The following is a 15,521-nucleotide window of genomic DNA, read 5'->3' on the forward strand; positions in this document are numbered from 1 at the left end:
ATCAGGCAAAAGCCTTTGATCGGGTTAACCACGAGTACCTCTGGTTCACTCTTTTGAGGTATGGTCTGCCTGGAGGGTTTGTGGACTGGCTTAAGACCTTGTATGCAGGGGCTGAGACTTTCCCTCTCGTAAATGGGTGGATTGGACAACCTTTCGGGGTAGGATCCGGTGTCCGTCAGGGCTGTCCTCTTAGCCCTTTGCTTTACGCGTTTGCAATCGATCCCTTCCTCAGAGGGATCGATTGTGGACCGTTGGCGGGGGTGCGGATGGGCGGGGCGTCGCCGGAGGCTATCCTGAGGGTGGTGGCCTACGCGGACGATGTCACCGTCTTTGTTTCTTCGCAAGAGGAGGCATTGGTGGTGATGTCAGAAGTGGAACGCTACTTGGAGGCATCCGGGTCCAAGGTCAACCAGGATAAGTGTGAGAGTCTCTGGCTGGGAGGCGGAGATCCCGGGTTTGATCTTCCGGACACCCTCCCCGAACCCCAAGAACATGCCAAAGTCCTGGGCATCGAATTCGGCCAGCCCACGAAAAACTGGGAAGGCAGAATTAAAGGTGTCGCCCAAAGAGTGGACCAATGGAGGGGTTGGTCTTTGACCCTGAGGGAAAGGGTTGGCCTGTGCAAAACTTTCGTGCTCCCCTTGCTAATCTACCTGGGCAGCGTCTGTGTCTTGCCAGAGCCTCTCTGGACACGGGTCTATAGTCTGCTCTTCCAGATGTTATGGGGGAACAGACTGAACCTAGTCAAGGAGGAGGTCACTTACCGCACAAGGAGACTAGGGGGTTTGAATATGGTGAACCCCGTGGTGTTCCTAGTGAACACCTTCTTGAAAGTGAACATGGCAAACCTCTGGAAGGCGAGGGCTCCTCCGTGGGTATTCTCCTGCAAGGGATGGTTTCAGCCTTTCTTCCAGGAATGGGAGACAGGGGGGAAGATTGAAGGATCTTCGCACACCACACGGGCATCTCCCGTCTTACGTTACCCCGGTTTTGAAAATGATCCACCGGTGGGATCTGGGAATGTGGGAGGTGAGGTCCCTCCTGAGGAAACTCCTCGATATGAGGGTCTTGCTTTCTCATTTTCAGAGTCCATTGGTCCTCAAAGACTGCCCAAGTCGGGATCTGGAGGTTGGGTTGAGTTTGTTAAATTCTAGCAGGATCCCCAAGAAGTACTGGGACTTGACTTGGCGCTGCTTCCATGGTAAGTTGCTGGAAAGCATGGAGCACTTCCTGCTTCATTGTCCCTTTAATACAGAGGTGTACAACAGGGTGGGGGCTTCCATTGGTTGGCCGCAGCTGGCTACTCTGTCCTATGCCGGTTGGGCCTATGGAGCGTTTGGAGACCTTGGGAGAAGGGACCGAGCCACTTTATTCAATAGTAAGCGCAGTGGTCAGGTATTTCACGTGGAACGCACGAGTTTTAGTTTCGACGCAGATTAAAATCCTCCATGTAGATGAAGTTTTTAGGGACATCCTAGGTGACCTGGTGAAGGTACGTTCTCTGGAGTATGAAAGACTGGGTGCCCGGAGGGCGGCCCATCTCTGGAGGGGCTTTTCCTTCAGGGTGCCGGTAGTACTCCTATATCCTGGTGGTGGGCTGATGTCTTTCCACCCTAGATTTTTGTTTTGTATTTCTGTCTCCTGAATAGAAGGTTTGCAGGCATCGAACTTGAGCCTTGGTTGATGAGTATGTAGGTTGTGTTCTGTAATGTTGGTTTCTGTATATAATGTATAATAGATTTTTTTTAGTTAGGTTGGGTGGGGGATTTGGGTGGTTTTCATCAACAGTGATAAGAGGACTGATCTGGCCTGGCCTAGGCCCCGCCTGGGGAAAAACTTTGGGGCCTGATCCTAGCTCGAAGTAATCCTGAACTTTGTGGCCAGAGCTGGATCAGGGGTTGCGGGATAGTTAGTGTAGGTGTGTTTTATATTTATATATATATATATATATACACAGTACAGACCAAAAGTTTGGACACACCTTCTCATTTAAAGTTTTTCTGTATTTTCATGACTTTGAAAATTGTACATTCACACTGAAGGCATCAAAACTATGAATTAACACATGTGGAATTATGTACTTAACAAAAAAGTGTGAAACAACTAAAAATATGTCTTATATTCTAGGTTCTTCAAAGTAGCCACCTTTTGCTTTGATGACTGCTTTGCACACTCTTGGCATTCTCTTGATGAGCTTCAAGAGGTAGTCACCGGAAATGGTTTTCACTTCACAGGTGTGCCCTGTCAGGTTTAATAAGTGCGATTTCTTGCCTTATAAATGGGGTTGGGAACATCAGTTGTGTTGTGCAGAAGTCAGGTGGATACACAGCTGATAGTCCTACTGAATAGACTGTTAGAATTTGTATTATGGCAAGAAAAAAAGCAGCTAAGTAAAGAAAAACAAGTGGCCATGATTACTTTAAGAAATGAAGGTCAGTCAGTACTAAAAATTGGGAAAACTTTGAAAGTGTCCCCAAGTGCAGTTGCAAAAACCATCAAGTGCTACAAAGAAACTGGCTCACATGAGCACCGCCTCAGGAAAGGAAGACCAAGAGTCACCTCTGCTTCTGAGGATAAGTTTATCCGAGTCACCAGCCTCAGAAATCGCAGGTTAACAGCAGCTCAGATTAGAGACCAGGTCAATGCCACACAGAGTTCTAGCAGCAGACACATCTCTACAACAACTGTTAAGAGGAGACTTTGCGCAGCAGGCCTTCATGGTAAAATAGCTGCTAGGAAACCACTGCTAAGGACAGGCAACAAGCAGAAGAGACAAGTTTGGGCTAAAGAACACAAGGAATGGACATTAGACCATTGGAAATCTGTGCTTTGGTCTGATGAGTCCAAATTTGAGATCTTTGGTTACAACCACCGTGTCTTTGTGCGACGCAGAAAAGGTGAACGGATGGACTCTACATGCCTGGTTCCCACCGTGGAGCATGAAGGAAGAGGTGTGATGGTGTGGGGGTGCTTTGCTGGTGACACTGTTGGGGATTTATTCAAAATTGAAGGCATACTGAACCAGCATGGCTACCACAGCATCTTGCAGCGGCATGCTATTCCATCCGGTTTGCGTTTAGTTGGACCATCATTTATTTTTCAAAAGCACAATGACCCCAAACACACCTCCAGGCTGTGTAAGGGCTATTTGACCAAGAGGGAGAGTGATGGGGTGCTACGCCAGATGACCTGGCCTCCACAGTCACCAGACCTGAACCCAAATGAGATGGTTTGGGGTGAGCTGGACCGCAGAGTGAAGGCAAAAGGGCCAACAAGTGCTAAGCATCTTTGGGAACTCCTTCAAGATTGCGTTTAGTTGGGCCATCATTTATTTTTCAACAGGACAATGACCCCAAACACACCTCCAGGCTGTGTAAGGGCTATTTGACCAAGTAGGAGAGTGATGGGGTGCTACGCCAGATGACCTGGCCTTCACAGTTACCAGACCTGAACCCAATCGAGATGGTTTGGGGTGAGCTGGACCGCAGAGTGAAGGCAAAAGGGCCATCAAGTACTAAGCATCTCTGGGAACTCCTTCAAGATTGTTGGAAGACCATTTCCGGTGACTACCTCTTGAAGCTCATCAAGAGAATGCCAAGAGTGTGCAAAGCAGTCATCAAAACAAAAGGTGGCTACTTTGAAGAACCTAGAATATAAGACATATTTTCAGTTGTTTCACACTTTTTTGTTAAGTATATAATTCCACATGTGTTAATTCATAGTTTTGATGCCTTCAGTGTGAATGTACAATTTTCATAGTCATGAAAATACAGAAAATCTTTAAATGAGAAGGTGTGTCCAAACTTTTGGTCTGTACTGTATATATTCCTGTGGTGATGGTGATTTTGTTCTTTCTCAGTAGGTCAAATCTTCTCCCCTTTCCATTTGATTTATTTTGCTTCTATTTTCTGTGATTTGTGTCGGGTTTTTGTCGTCTTGTTCTGCAGTTTTGTTCTTATGTTTTGTGTCCTGTAATGTATTATTGTTGTGTCATGTTTTGTATTCTTCTATAAATAAAAAAAGACCTACAATCTATTACTCTCTGTTATCAGCCATTACTAGAGACACAACTGTTGGATAGATGAGTACACCTCTCCCCCCTTTCTTCCCAGTAATGGCTAGTAACGGAGTAATAGATTGCACTCACCTGTCCTACAGTCACCTCTCCGCTTCCTGAAATGGCTGATAACAGGCAGCAGTAGTGAAAGAGGATGCAAGTGTAGTGATACCAGGATTGTTTTAAGGTTTTTCTGCTTTGACTTTCCCTCATTTTCTCTCTTTTCTTATAGGGAATTTCTGCTGCTGATTAGTGGGGGATGTGCGGCACCGCGGCATTCTCTGCCTTCCCCGGGAGCCGGTCATTCACAGTCTCCGCCGCTCCTCTGTGTAATTGTTTGGTCCCTCCCACAGTAATAGGGAGCAGTTCCACTAATAACGCAGTGTGAGGAATGACCATTTAAGCATTTCCCCCAATATATGGTTAAATGATGTGCAGACCTCCAGGGGGCGCTGTGCTGAGCGCAGACCCCCACAGCCATATAAAGAGGTATGCTGTGATACATTGTGTATTAGAAGATTATTGTTACATTGTATCATTGTAAGATGTCAAACCAACCAGTCAGACGGGAGGACGTCCCATGGGGTCTGCTGATTGGCTGCTTTGTTAGTTCTTTTTATGTTCCTCATTAATTGTTATTGTGTCAGGTCACACCAGTATGATAGATGGGGCCACAGCTGCTGAGGATGAGGGGCCCCCGAGACAGACGCCAGTGTGAATTTGAGGGAGCTCTTGTTTGTTTGTTACTTCCACTTTTTTCTGTATTGTCCTATTGAGGCCGGTGTCACATGTCCAAGTGCACAATGTCCGGTCCGGCCGCAGCTTTCCTGACCCGAATTCAACAGCCTCTTTTACACCTCTGAGGCTGTTCATTTTGGGACATTGTGTACTTGGATTGTGAATACCGGATGTGTGACACGGGTTTAAAGGGACTCTGACAGCACAGAACGACGGTTCAAGTCCAGGCAATTGGTTCTCCATAGCGCGGCCAAACAATTAAGTACACCTTCCTTTTTTCCATCTATTTCCGAACTTATCTGACTTTATGAAGCCAGAGCGGTCAATCAAAGAAGAGGGAGGGGAGTGGAGATACTTGGAAAACAAGCAGGGGAGAAGGTGTGCTTAACTGTTTAGCTGCGCCATGATGCACTGAGCGCCTGGACTTGGTTTGAACAGTCATTCTGTGCTGACAGAGTCCCTTTAATGGTTGGACTAAGTGTCATTCCTTAAAGGGCTTGCCCACCTTTGGAGACAATTGTTTTCTTACTTAAATGCATGAAATTGGGTCTAAAAATAATTTTTGCATTTGAATACCATTAAACATTTTACCCCTTTTGCCTCCTGCAGCCGTGGTATTACACTGTCTATTGCTGGCTGCAGAATGAAGTGACGGGGTCTGCCACATTATCTTTATCAGATGTGTTGGGGACATGATTAGTGGCACTGACTACTAGCCAGGTATGTAGGTTCTCCTCCGCACAGACTGCACAGCTCTCCGGTCCCTGCTGTGGCTGCTGGTGGAGGAGCAGTGACCAGACTGGTCCATCAGCCTCGTCCAACTGAAAACCTCACATGAGAAAGCTGCCTTTCTGTTGGAGGAGACTGACGGACAGGTCTGGTCACTGCTCCTCCACCGGCAGCCACTGTATGGACCGGAGAGCTGTGCAGTCTGTGCGGAGGAGAACCTACATACCTGGCTAATAGTCAGTGCCACTAATCATGTCCCCAACACATCTAATAAATAAAGATCATGTAGCTGACCCTGTTACCTGATTCTGGTGCGATCAACAAACAGCGTAATACAGCGGCTATAGAAGGCAAACGGCAACATTTTTAATTAAACCAAATTACAAAAATGATTTTTAGCCACAATTACATGCATTTAAGTAAGAAAACAAATAGTCCCCAAAGGTGGACAACCCCTTTAAGTGACGAATTTTTGAATGTTATTGCTGAGGGTATTGGGGGCCATGGATGATCCTCCAGACGAGTGCTCACTGCACCCAGAGAACCATACGTAGAATTGTACGACGAAGTCTTTAAGGACATCTCCATTGTGTTATATTTCCAGTTCAGAATAAAATGTTTGTAAAGTTTTCATTCAGCTTACTAGTTATTACAATTCTTTACAAAGAGCCGACATATTCTATAGCAATGTACACAGCAAATGTAGCTCCCATCACACCCTGCCGGAATAATGGCAAAATGTGCAGAAACCAGCAAAAAAGAACAACGATGTATCCCCTGCTACATCCGGCTCCCCTCTATATCCTGCTCCCCACTATCGCTGATCGCTCTCTCTTGCTCCCCTCTATTGCTTATCATTCTATTTTGCTCACCACTATAGCCGATTGCTTTCTTTTGTTCACTGCTATTAATGTTCGCTCTCTTTTGCTCCCCACTATTGGTGATCGCTCTTTTACTCCCCACTATTACTGATCACTCTCTCTTGCTCCCCACTATTCCTGATCGTTCTTGTTTGCTCTCCACAATTGCTGATCACTCTTTTGCTCCCCACTATCCCTGATCACTCTCTTTTGCTCCCCACTCTCCCTGATCACTCTTTTGCTCCCCACTATCGCTGATTGCTGTTTTGTTCCCATTGCTCCCCACTATCGCTGATTGCTGTTTTGTTCCCAAATATCGCTGATCTCTGTCTCTTACTTCCCAATATCACTGATTGCTTTCTTTTGTTCACCACTATTACGGATCGCTCTCTTTTGCTCCCCACTATAGCTGATTGCTCCCTGCTAACCCTGATCACTCTCTTTTGCTCCCCACTATTGCTGATTGCTCCCTACTATCCCTGATTTCTCTCTCTCGCTCTCCACTATTGCTGATCATTCTCTTTTGCTCTCCACTATCCCTGACTGTTCGGTTTTGTTCCCCACTATTCTTGATCACTCTCTTTTTCTACCCATTATTGCTGATTGCTCTCTCTTGCTCCTCACTATATTCTGCTCTCACCTATCCCTTCTCCTGGCTATATTTTTCTCCCCATTATTTCCTGCATTCTCCTTGCTGGCTGCTATCCTCTGCTCCCCATTATGTACAGTAGGGTCAAACATCCATTGCATGATGTGCACTATGACCCTGGAAAAGGTAAATATTAACTGTGATGCCCCCCGATCATGACCACTCACTCTATCTGCCAGTGAAGACTCAGTCTGTAGCGGATCTCTGGTGCCATCTATATAACACTTCACTTTCCTTGATATTAGCAGCTGACCACAGAGAATATGTGGCAGCGGGAAGGCACCAAAATGCTCTAGGAATATAGAATGTTTCATTTTTGGATTTATACTTTTTATTAAGTTTTATGGATGAGAGAAGTTTTTTTGGTTATTTTATTTCCAGACATGAATGCCGGTGTAGATGTTGGGAGTAGTTATCCAGCGGGCAGTTCATACAGTCCCAGGTTTATCTGTAGCTGCTGATCAGGCGCTGTAGGAAGGGCCACTCATGTTATAGCTCCTGTGGAAGTTCAGCCGGTCGTGGGCGGTGATGAGATTGTCCGTACCAGTCACGAAGCTCTTCTCAATGTACGTGTTAAATCCATAGTTCCGGAACATTCCACACTTGGTTGCGGCTTCTGAAAACTTATCTGATACTCCATTAAATGTGGTCTGGAAATAGACAAAATGCTATTAGTAACATAGAATCAGTCATTGCTTAGGAATCCAAAGTAGCAGAGTGGAGGATGGGCATCCCCCAGAAAAGAGCCCAAAATCATAGAACAAGGTCCCTCAACCTACAACTCTCCGGCTGTTGCAAGACTACATCTCCCATGATGCCCTGTCTGTCACAGGTGGGGCTGATGCATTATTAGGGCACAATAGGTGGAAAAATGTCATCCCATTAATACCCATATTAGACAATATGGTATCATAGAGGGAGGGTCTCAGTTTAAGGCCACGGCCCCACTATCAGTATTTGATCAGTATTTTTTCTCAGGAGTGGGAGCCAAAACCAGGAGTGGGTGATAAATGCAGAATTGGGGACTTGTTTCTATTATACCTTTTCTCTGATTGTTCCTCACCTGGTTTTGGCTCCCACTCCTGAGAAAAAATACTGACCGAATACTGACCAAATACTGATAGAGGGGCTGTGTCCTAAGACCCCTTTTCATTAGCCTCTCTCTCTGGCTATGTGACAGATCAGACGGCAGCGGATTGCAGTGTCTCACCGGCATCTCGTGGACGGTCGGCGGTTTATTCCCATATGTCTGGTTTGTTGTTCTGTACAGCGGATTCCCCGGTTTTGATCTGAAAAAAATTAGGAAAACTTAAGTGATCTTCACCCAACTAAAAGTGTGGAATACATGTCTGCTAGGAACGTCTGTCCTATCATGCCCTGCCCGGCTCTGTGCAGACTACAGTCAACCCTGCAGGGCTTCATGCAAAAAAAAAAAAGAAAAAGTGTCTTTTTGACCTCTGGATGCGGTGGTATAGAACTATAGGAAAGCCCGGCTGATTTTCCTACATAGAGGTTCACCACAAAAGACATTACAGCAGGGTGTTACAATGGTGGTATGTTCTGAGCCAGCATTCATTATGTATCTGCACCCATGGGAATCGATTCTCCTCTGCAGCTGTAATAAGAGGGTTCATGATACCAATCGTACCCTCCTGTCTGGCTGCTCGGTCTGTTTCTGGGACAGCTAGCTGATCATTAATGTGGCCGCAATTCCAGGGGATAACTTGCTGATCACTGGGACCAGCAATCCTGAGGACGGGGCAGAGATAGTCGAGCGCTGCACTTGCTGCATCCCATTGTTGGAGGTCCAGAGCCCCCGTGGTTTGGACCTTAGCGGTCGGACCCTCAGCAATCAGCCAGTTATCCCCTATCCTGTCACCTTTGGCTAAGTGCATGACTTCTTCACCTTGTCTGTAAGTCACAACTTCAGGACTTGTATTTGTCCTCATAGTTTATTCGCTGCGCCCATCCCTTTTTTTTTTCCAATATCATTATTATTTGATTTTCCATGACACAAATATATAACACATCAGATCTGGTACATAGACAGGTAAGAGTGCCCGTACACAGACTGGGTCTATAACAACTCTATTCACATATTTAATTGGTATAACAGATCTAACAAACAACAAAATGAATTAGTTGACAGAATGTCTTATATCTCATTGAAGCCATCATGGATAATTAATGCATTTATATCTATGCCAGAAGTCCTGGCCCATTGATTGTTCTCCTCACCATTCTCTTCTTCATTTTAAGTTAAGCGAAGTGGACCTAAGTTATTTTTGAGATCTTCTAGTATATACCAAGCTGTAGATATAAGGGGTTCTACCATTTTTCTTTTGTCCTCTATTGTGCAGCAATTTATAATAAACTGTTTCCATTTTAGAAGGTATTTGCCTGCTTGCTTCTCTTTATTACATAGGGCATCTTGTTGTTCTACCTCCATATAATGCTTCATTTGTGCTATTAGTTCCGTAATGGGGGGATATTGGGATCTAGTCAGTGTTTTAGGAGCTGTTTTTTTCGCCTATATAAGCCAGGTATGTAGTAGCTTGGGGGGACTCCCTATTAATTTGTTAGGGTTGTTTATGTTAGGTCAAACATGCAGCAGGGCTAAACATGGAGAAAGGACATATCCTGGTCCCCACGCCCATCCTTTTACCTGTATCCTCCTCTCCATGTGTCCGGATGATTAAACCTGGCAGGCAGGTCGGGCTGCACCCGATAGTAGTCGCTGGTTTTTGGGCTTGTGGGTGCTTGGGATTCTGCGGGGTCAGGCATTGTGTCCTCCAACTGCAGCCGCACAGAGATCACACGATCCTGATGTTTAGGCTCCAGCGCCATGGAGATTGTTGCTAGGAAACCTCCAGAAGGCAACAAAGTATCATCGTCCAGGAATACAATGGAGGGCGTGGCTACCATGGATCATGTGATGGTGGCTGCACAGACCCATGAGGCCCAGTGCCTGCAGCGCCCCCTGGTGTGTCCGGCCATGCCTGATCCGCAGCAGTTCTCTATACACACTTGCATGGAGCTTGTTCTTAGAGGCGCATAAAGGGCTCGTCCAGCGCCATTCACTTCTGGTTAATGCCAATGACGTCACGTTTGGGGGGCGGTCTCGTTCAGATCAGACGGTTAATTCGATTTGATCCCAATGAAATTATTCCAATTGAAACTGCTGCGATAAACATTTGTTATGTTCTGACGTCTCTACAGACACCAAAATAGGGCAGAAAGGGTTAAAAAAAAAGCGCCTGTCCTCCCCCTATCACAGGCGCATGCCCCCTGGTCCTGCGGGTGCCCGCTCCTCCAGCAGTGAGATTGGGAATGACACGTGTCACACCCCAGGTGAGGTCTAGTGCTGGAGGGAGGAGCGGGGCGACCCGCAGGATCGGGGCGAGCGGGTATAACCCCTCCTGGCCCTATAAGCCATCCAGCGCCTGGCTGACCACGATTTTGCTGGATTCATGGGAAGGAAATCACTAAAGATATGGATTTCTGGCAGACCTGATTTTTTTTAATGTCATTTGTCATCTCTATGACCGTGTTTGTGGCAGCAGACAACCCCTCTACCTTACACGTTCGCTGCTTCATGGTTGTATCTGATCCTGGACAAGCTGGGTGACCACTAATAGGAATGTCGGAGCGGTGGATGAAGCACTGGAAGGATGGATCCAGGAAGCCTGAGACGCAAAGCCCCATGGGAAAAATAATGCAAATGTGCTTTCCTCCAAGAAGAAGTAATTTGCATAATTCTGCCATTAAGAGCTTGGGGAAAGCTGAGTGCAACAAGATCCGTGTGAGGAGGTGGCTGCAGTCTCCCAGAGCTGAGCACAACACGGCACGTCCCAGCACCTCCACCAGGTGGCGCTACGGAGCAGTCAGTGCTGGAAGAGGAGGCGCCCGGGGAGGAAGTGTCGGCGCAGTGTGACCTTCCCCCGGCGCAGACAGCATGGCCTCCCCTGCTCTGGCCGCGCTCCTCCGGACTGGTGAGGTCACTGCTGCTGGACACTACTGGGACGGTGTCGCCTTGTAATGTTCCGTCTCTGGCGCTGCAATAATGTACATTGTATAGGGAGGACCGTGGTGTGCGCGCACAGGGACCGTCATTACTGTGGTGTGCGCGCACGGGGACCGGCAGGACAGCAGAGTATGCGCAACAAGACGTGGGAGCGGCATGACCGGGGCGTATGCGCACAGGGACCGGCAGGATGGGGGATAGGCAATCGGAACCTTCAGGACGGGGATGGGATGCAAACGGAGCGCACAGAGACCAGCAAAACGGGTGGTGCAAACGGGGACCAGCAGGATGGGGGGATACAGACGGGACCGGAACGGGGACGAGCGGGATGACTTATGATGGACCTTGGGACCCCAAATAATTCCAAACTCGAGGGGCCATTATCCCCATTAGGCCACGGCCCCACTATCAGTATTATTTCTCAGGAGTGGGAGACAAAACCAGGAGTGGGTGATAGATGCAGAATTGATGCACTTGTTTCTATTATACCTTTTCTCTGATTGTTCCTCACCTGGTTTTGGTTCCCACTCCTGAGAAAAAATACTGACCGAATACTGACCAAATACTGATAGTGGAGCCGTGGCCTTAGACCAAAGAGTGGACTAGATTCTCCTTTTGAAGATTAGATTTGGTATGGAGTCCAGATGTCCTTTAACCTGTGCGCCTGTTTCTTGTGCAGCCCCTGAACCTGCACCTGATGCCATTTTGTCTTTCAGCGGCCCCGAGGTTTTCCGGCCTCGTCCTCCCAGCAGCCGCGTCACCGCAGCTCCTCTCGTCCGTCAGTCCAGGCAGCAGAACATTCGGAAGTATCCCATCCCCCGCAGCCGAGACCAATGTGAAGGGTCAGTGACTAGAAATTCCCTGATGACGTATGAAGTTGTACTAATTAGTCGTTAACCCTTTCATTTGCTTTTCTTTTCTAGATTTTACGGACTGGCTGGTCTCCGAGCCCCTGAAGCACCCAGATTTCTTTAATGTGAAGGAATTGCTGTCGCTTCAGACGCTTTTTGATGCTCGCGTTCACCTGGGGCACAAGAAAGGATGTCGGCACAGGTGCGTCACCGTCCAATGAAGGATGATACATGGAGTCCTAAGCAGGGAAGGGAGCGAGTTGTCCTGTGATTAGAAAAAAAAATCAGGTTTCTTCCAAAACTTGCAATACTACACACAAGCTGCAGCAGGTGTGGCACTGTTGAGTCACCATGTTTTCCCTATATTATTTAACCCTTTTAAGCTTGGTTACAAATATAACGTTATCATGAAAATAAAATCTCTGGAGTGTAACACTGGGGCTAGACGGCGACTTTGGCAGTGACACCGGCTGGTGCTGCCGCAGAGCGCTCTGTGCTGCTGCTTAATGCAAGTGAATGCGATGACATTACATCCAGCGAGCGAGTTGGAATTCTTGTGAACTGTTGCTTGTGCTCCCATAGAGCGCGCGGTGCGATCCCATTTACCCACATTACACTGCGACATAGCAGCGGCACAGAGCGGTTTTTGGACACGTCGCCTGTGTTGTGGCCAAAGTCGCCATGTTGCCCCAGCCTTTCTGATCCTTTCTTAAAGGGGAAGTATGTATTCATAGGACACTAAAACCGTTCAGTGGAAAACTTCCAGTCCTACTCGCACAGCTGTTTGTCTGGTTACTAAACCAGCTCCCATTACGCTGCAGTGAGCTCCACACCTGTCAGATGAACATCATCAGGAAGGTTGTTTTCAGCTTTCAGTCGTTCTATTCAGTGACAGCAAGCAGCGTTAATAAATTATGAGGCCTTGAGGCACCGGATATACCAAAACGTTGCAGATCTGTACTAAGCCCTTCAGATCCTGATGTTGGCAATGGATGCAGGCTTTGGGGCATTTCTCATTTCTGCGGCTGTTTCCCCTTGCTCTAGGCTGATGGAGTCGTACATTTTTGGCTGTCGATTGGATCAAGACATCATCGATCTGAACCAGACGCTGGAGCACCTGCAGTTGGCACTGAATTTCACCGCCCACGTCGCTTACCGCAACGGAATCATCTTGTTTATTTGTCGCAATCGTCAGTTTGGTCACAGGGTAGAGACGTTAGCGGAGGAGTGCGGTGAGTATGCCCACACCCGGTTCTGGAGGGGCGGCCTGCTTACCAATGCGCACATCCAGTACAGCCTCGGCGTCCGCCTTCCAGATGTCATCGTCTTCCTGGGGACTCTCACTACAGTGTTTGAGCAGCACGTTGCCATCCGGGATGCTGCCAAAATGAACATCCCAACAGTGGGAATTGTGGACACCAACTGCAACCCCAGCCTGATCAGCTACCCCGTCCCTGGAAACGACGACAGCCCCTCTGCCATGGAGCTGTACTGCCAGCTCTTTAAAATGACCATCACCCGAGCCAAAGCCAAGAGGAAGCAGATGGAGATTCTGTACGGACTGAGACATAAGATTGAGGACTCGTAACCCAACCTGAGGGGCCCGAGCCCCAGAAATGTTCATCTTTGTAGACTGTTCATTATAAATAATATAAATATAAGGTTCTTCTGTTATCTGGTCTCTTCCTGTAGTCACATGATCACCAAACTTTAATTTAACAGGCAGTGCTATACTTTATATATTCTTGTACATAGGGGGCAGTGTTGTAGCAGTTATATTCTTGTACATGCAGGGGGGGGCTGCGTTGTAGCAGTTATATTCTTGTACATGGAGGGGGGGGCAGTGTTGTAGCAGTTATATTCTTGTACATGGAGGGGGGGGCAGTGTTGTAGCAGTTATATTCTTGTACATGGAGGGGGGGCAGTGTTGTAGCAGTTATATTCTTGTACATGGAGGGGGGGCAGTGTTGTAGCAGTTATATTCTTGTACATGGAGGGGGGGGCAGTGTTGTAGCAGTTACAGTATATTCTTGTTCATGGGGGGGGGGGGCAATTTTTATAAAAAAAAAAAAAAAAAAAAAAGTGTATATATATTACACTACATTCCGACAAGAAATGCTAAAACAATACAAAACCATAAATAAAATGTTATGGTAATATTAGTTTAAGTCAATTGCTCTGGAAAAGGGGAGAAAAAAAGGAATTAATAACCAACACAAATTGCTTCATAAAGGTGAATCAACATTGAGGCTATGTGCCCAAGATGCAGAAATGCTCTGGATTTTTTCCTGAACGTTTCTGCATCTCCCTGGCAGAAAAAAACGCATGCGGATTGTACATGCATTTTGGAAAGTGCTTGACAACTAGATCACACAATATAAATCCATGCAAACGGCATGGATTTATATAGTGATAGTGTGACCCGAGAGAGTGTTAAAAATAAATATATACTTACCCTCCGATAGCCCACGCTGGCTTGTTTCGCTCGGTCACGGCTGCCGGCAGCAGTGGATTGAAAGACCTGCCGACGTCAGCGTCACGTGACCTGTCACATGACTCTTACGTCAGCGCAGGTCCTTCAATCCACTGCAAAGTGCCGGGAAGCAAGTAGAAGCTCAGCGCGGGCCGCCAGAAGATAAATATACATTTATTTTTTATTTTATTCTTTTTTTTACAGATTTTTTAATGGTACCTGGGTGTGGATGAGACTCTCCTCTCCTCTACACCCGGGTACCATCCGCACATTAGAACGCTTGGATTACGCATCTACATATACAGTGATGCGTAATCAATGCGTTCCAATGCAAGTCAATGGCGGCGAAGACGCAGCACTTCCGCAAAATAATTGGTAGTGCTGTGTTTTTTCCCGCAATGATAATCCGCAGCGGAAATTTCCGCAGCATGTGCACAGCACATATGGGTTATCATTGGGGAACATGGCAGACCTTCTACCATGCGTTTTTAATGCGTTTCCGCAGCTGCGGAAACGCATTAAAAACGCATCGTGGGCACACAGCCTAATCCTTATGTACATGCCTCCATAATGTTTTGCTTTTCCCATTTTTCCTGATCCTAGATATTTCATCCACTTCATCTCTGACGTGATCAGGTTCACTGCTGTCGTATGATAGAAGGGTTCATTATTGAGGGATACTCTATTTCTCATATGCCAGTGGTAGTATTTTATGACTGTAATAATCGTATACATGGTCCCCCTGTCAATGTCACCTACAGTAGCTCTTACACCATAGATAATATCTGGATATTTTAGGGACTGCAATCTTGGGGCATTTAATTTGCAGGATATTTTTTTTCCATATGTTCCTCACACCCCAGCACTCTGTTCACAACACATTCGATCTGACAGGCTCAAACACTTTAGGTTCCCTTGCACTTACAGCTTCCCATGTAATGACAGCCAAGCAATGTCAAAAAATTTAGCTGGGTGTCTCGCTGCATTGAGAAACCTCAGACTTACCTGCAAGGTGGTAGTTGTACAATCTCTCCGTGCAGGCTGTAAACAAAGGAAAGTCCGGCATATCCTGACATACAGGCCCTTCCTGGTCTTACAGAGAAGCCTTATATTGAGAGTAAGTGAACTTCCAGTTCTTTC

General features: G+C 46.8%; 2 protein-coding genes across 3 annotated transcripts; one reads left to right on the plus strand and one right to left on the minus strand.

Annotated features, from left to right (window-relative positions):
* Positions 1–6,003: 6,003 nt before the first annotated feature.
* Positions 6,004–10,369, minus strand: PIERCE1 (piercer of microtubule wall 1). The gene is made up of 3 exons (XM_073640755.1): positions 9,699–10,369; positions 8,244–8,322; positions 6,004–7,683 (listed from the first exon to the last, which is right to left on the minus strand). Exons 1-3 carry the CDS (start codon positions 9,956–9,958, stop codon positions 7,495–7,497), a joined length of 528 nt encoding a protein of 175 aa, XP_073496856.1. The 5' UTR covers positions 9,959–10,369; the 3' UTR covers positions 6,004–7,494.
* Positions 10,370–10,879: 510 nt separating this feature from the next.
* On the plus strand, positions 10,880–13,573 carry MRPS2 (mitochondrial ribosomal protein S2). Of its 2 annotated transcripts, none has more exons than XM_073640754.1 (4): positions 10,880–11,025; positions 11,774–11,899; positions 11,981–12,110; positions 12,953–13,573. In XM_073640754.1, exons 1-4 carry the CDS (start codon positions 10,989–10,991, stop codon positions 13,494–13,496), a joined length of 837 nt encoding a protein of 278 aa, XP_073496855.1. In that variant the 5' UTR covers positions 10,880–10,988; the 3' UTR covers positions 13,497–13,573. The 2 variants fall into 2 exon arrangements, with proteins under 2 accessions (XP_073496855.1, XP_073496854.1); XM_073640753.1 differs by lacking the exon at positions 10,880–11,025 and adding an exon at positions 11,055–11,186.
* The last annotated feature ends 1,948 nt before the right edge of the window (positions 13,574–15,521 follow it).

This window comes from Phyllobates terribilis, unplaced genomic scaffold, assembly GCF_046119375.1.
Source record: "Phyllobates terribilis strain yellow unplaced genomic scaffold, ASM4611937v1 Scaffold_7__3_contigs__length_470593459, whole genome shotgun sequence".
NCBI classification, from domain to species: Eukaryota; Metazoa; Chordata; class Amphibia; order Anura; family Dendrobatidae; genus Phyllobates; species Phyllobates terribilis.

Coding starts and splice junctions, on each gene's coding strand:
- PIERCE1 (XM_073640755.1), bottom strand. CDS start 9,958: ATGGTAGCCACGCCCTCCATTGTATTCCTGGACGATGATACTTTGTTG. Junction 8,323..9,698: donor ACATGGAGAGGAGGATACAG/GTAAAAGGATGG, acceptor AATTTTTTTCAG/ATCAAAACCGGGGAATCCGC. Junction 7,684..8,243: donor CGACCGTCCACGAGATGCCG/GTGAGACACTGC, acceptor GTCTATTTCCAG/ACCACATTTAATGGAGTATC.
- MRPS2 (XM_073640753.1), top strand. CDS start 11,072: ATGTTCCGTCTCTGGCGCTGCAATAATGTACATTGTATAGGGAGGACC. Junction 11,187..11,773: donor GGGACCGGCAGGACAGCAGA/GTATGCGCAACA, acceptor TTTGTCTTTCAG/CGGCCCCGAGGTTTTCCGGC. Junction 12,111..12,952: donor AAGAAAGGATGTCGGCACAG/GTGCGTCACCGT, acceptor CCCTTGCTCTAG/GCTGATGGAGTCGTACATTT.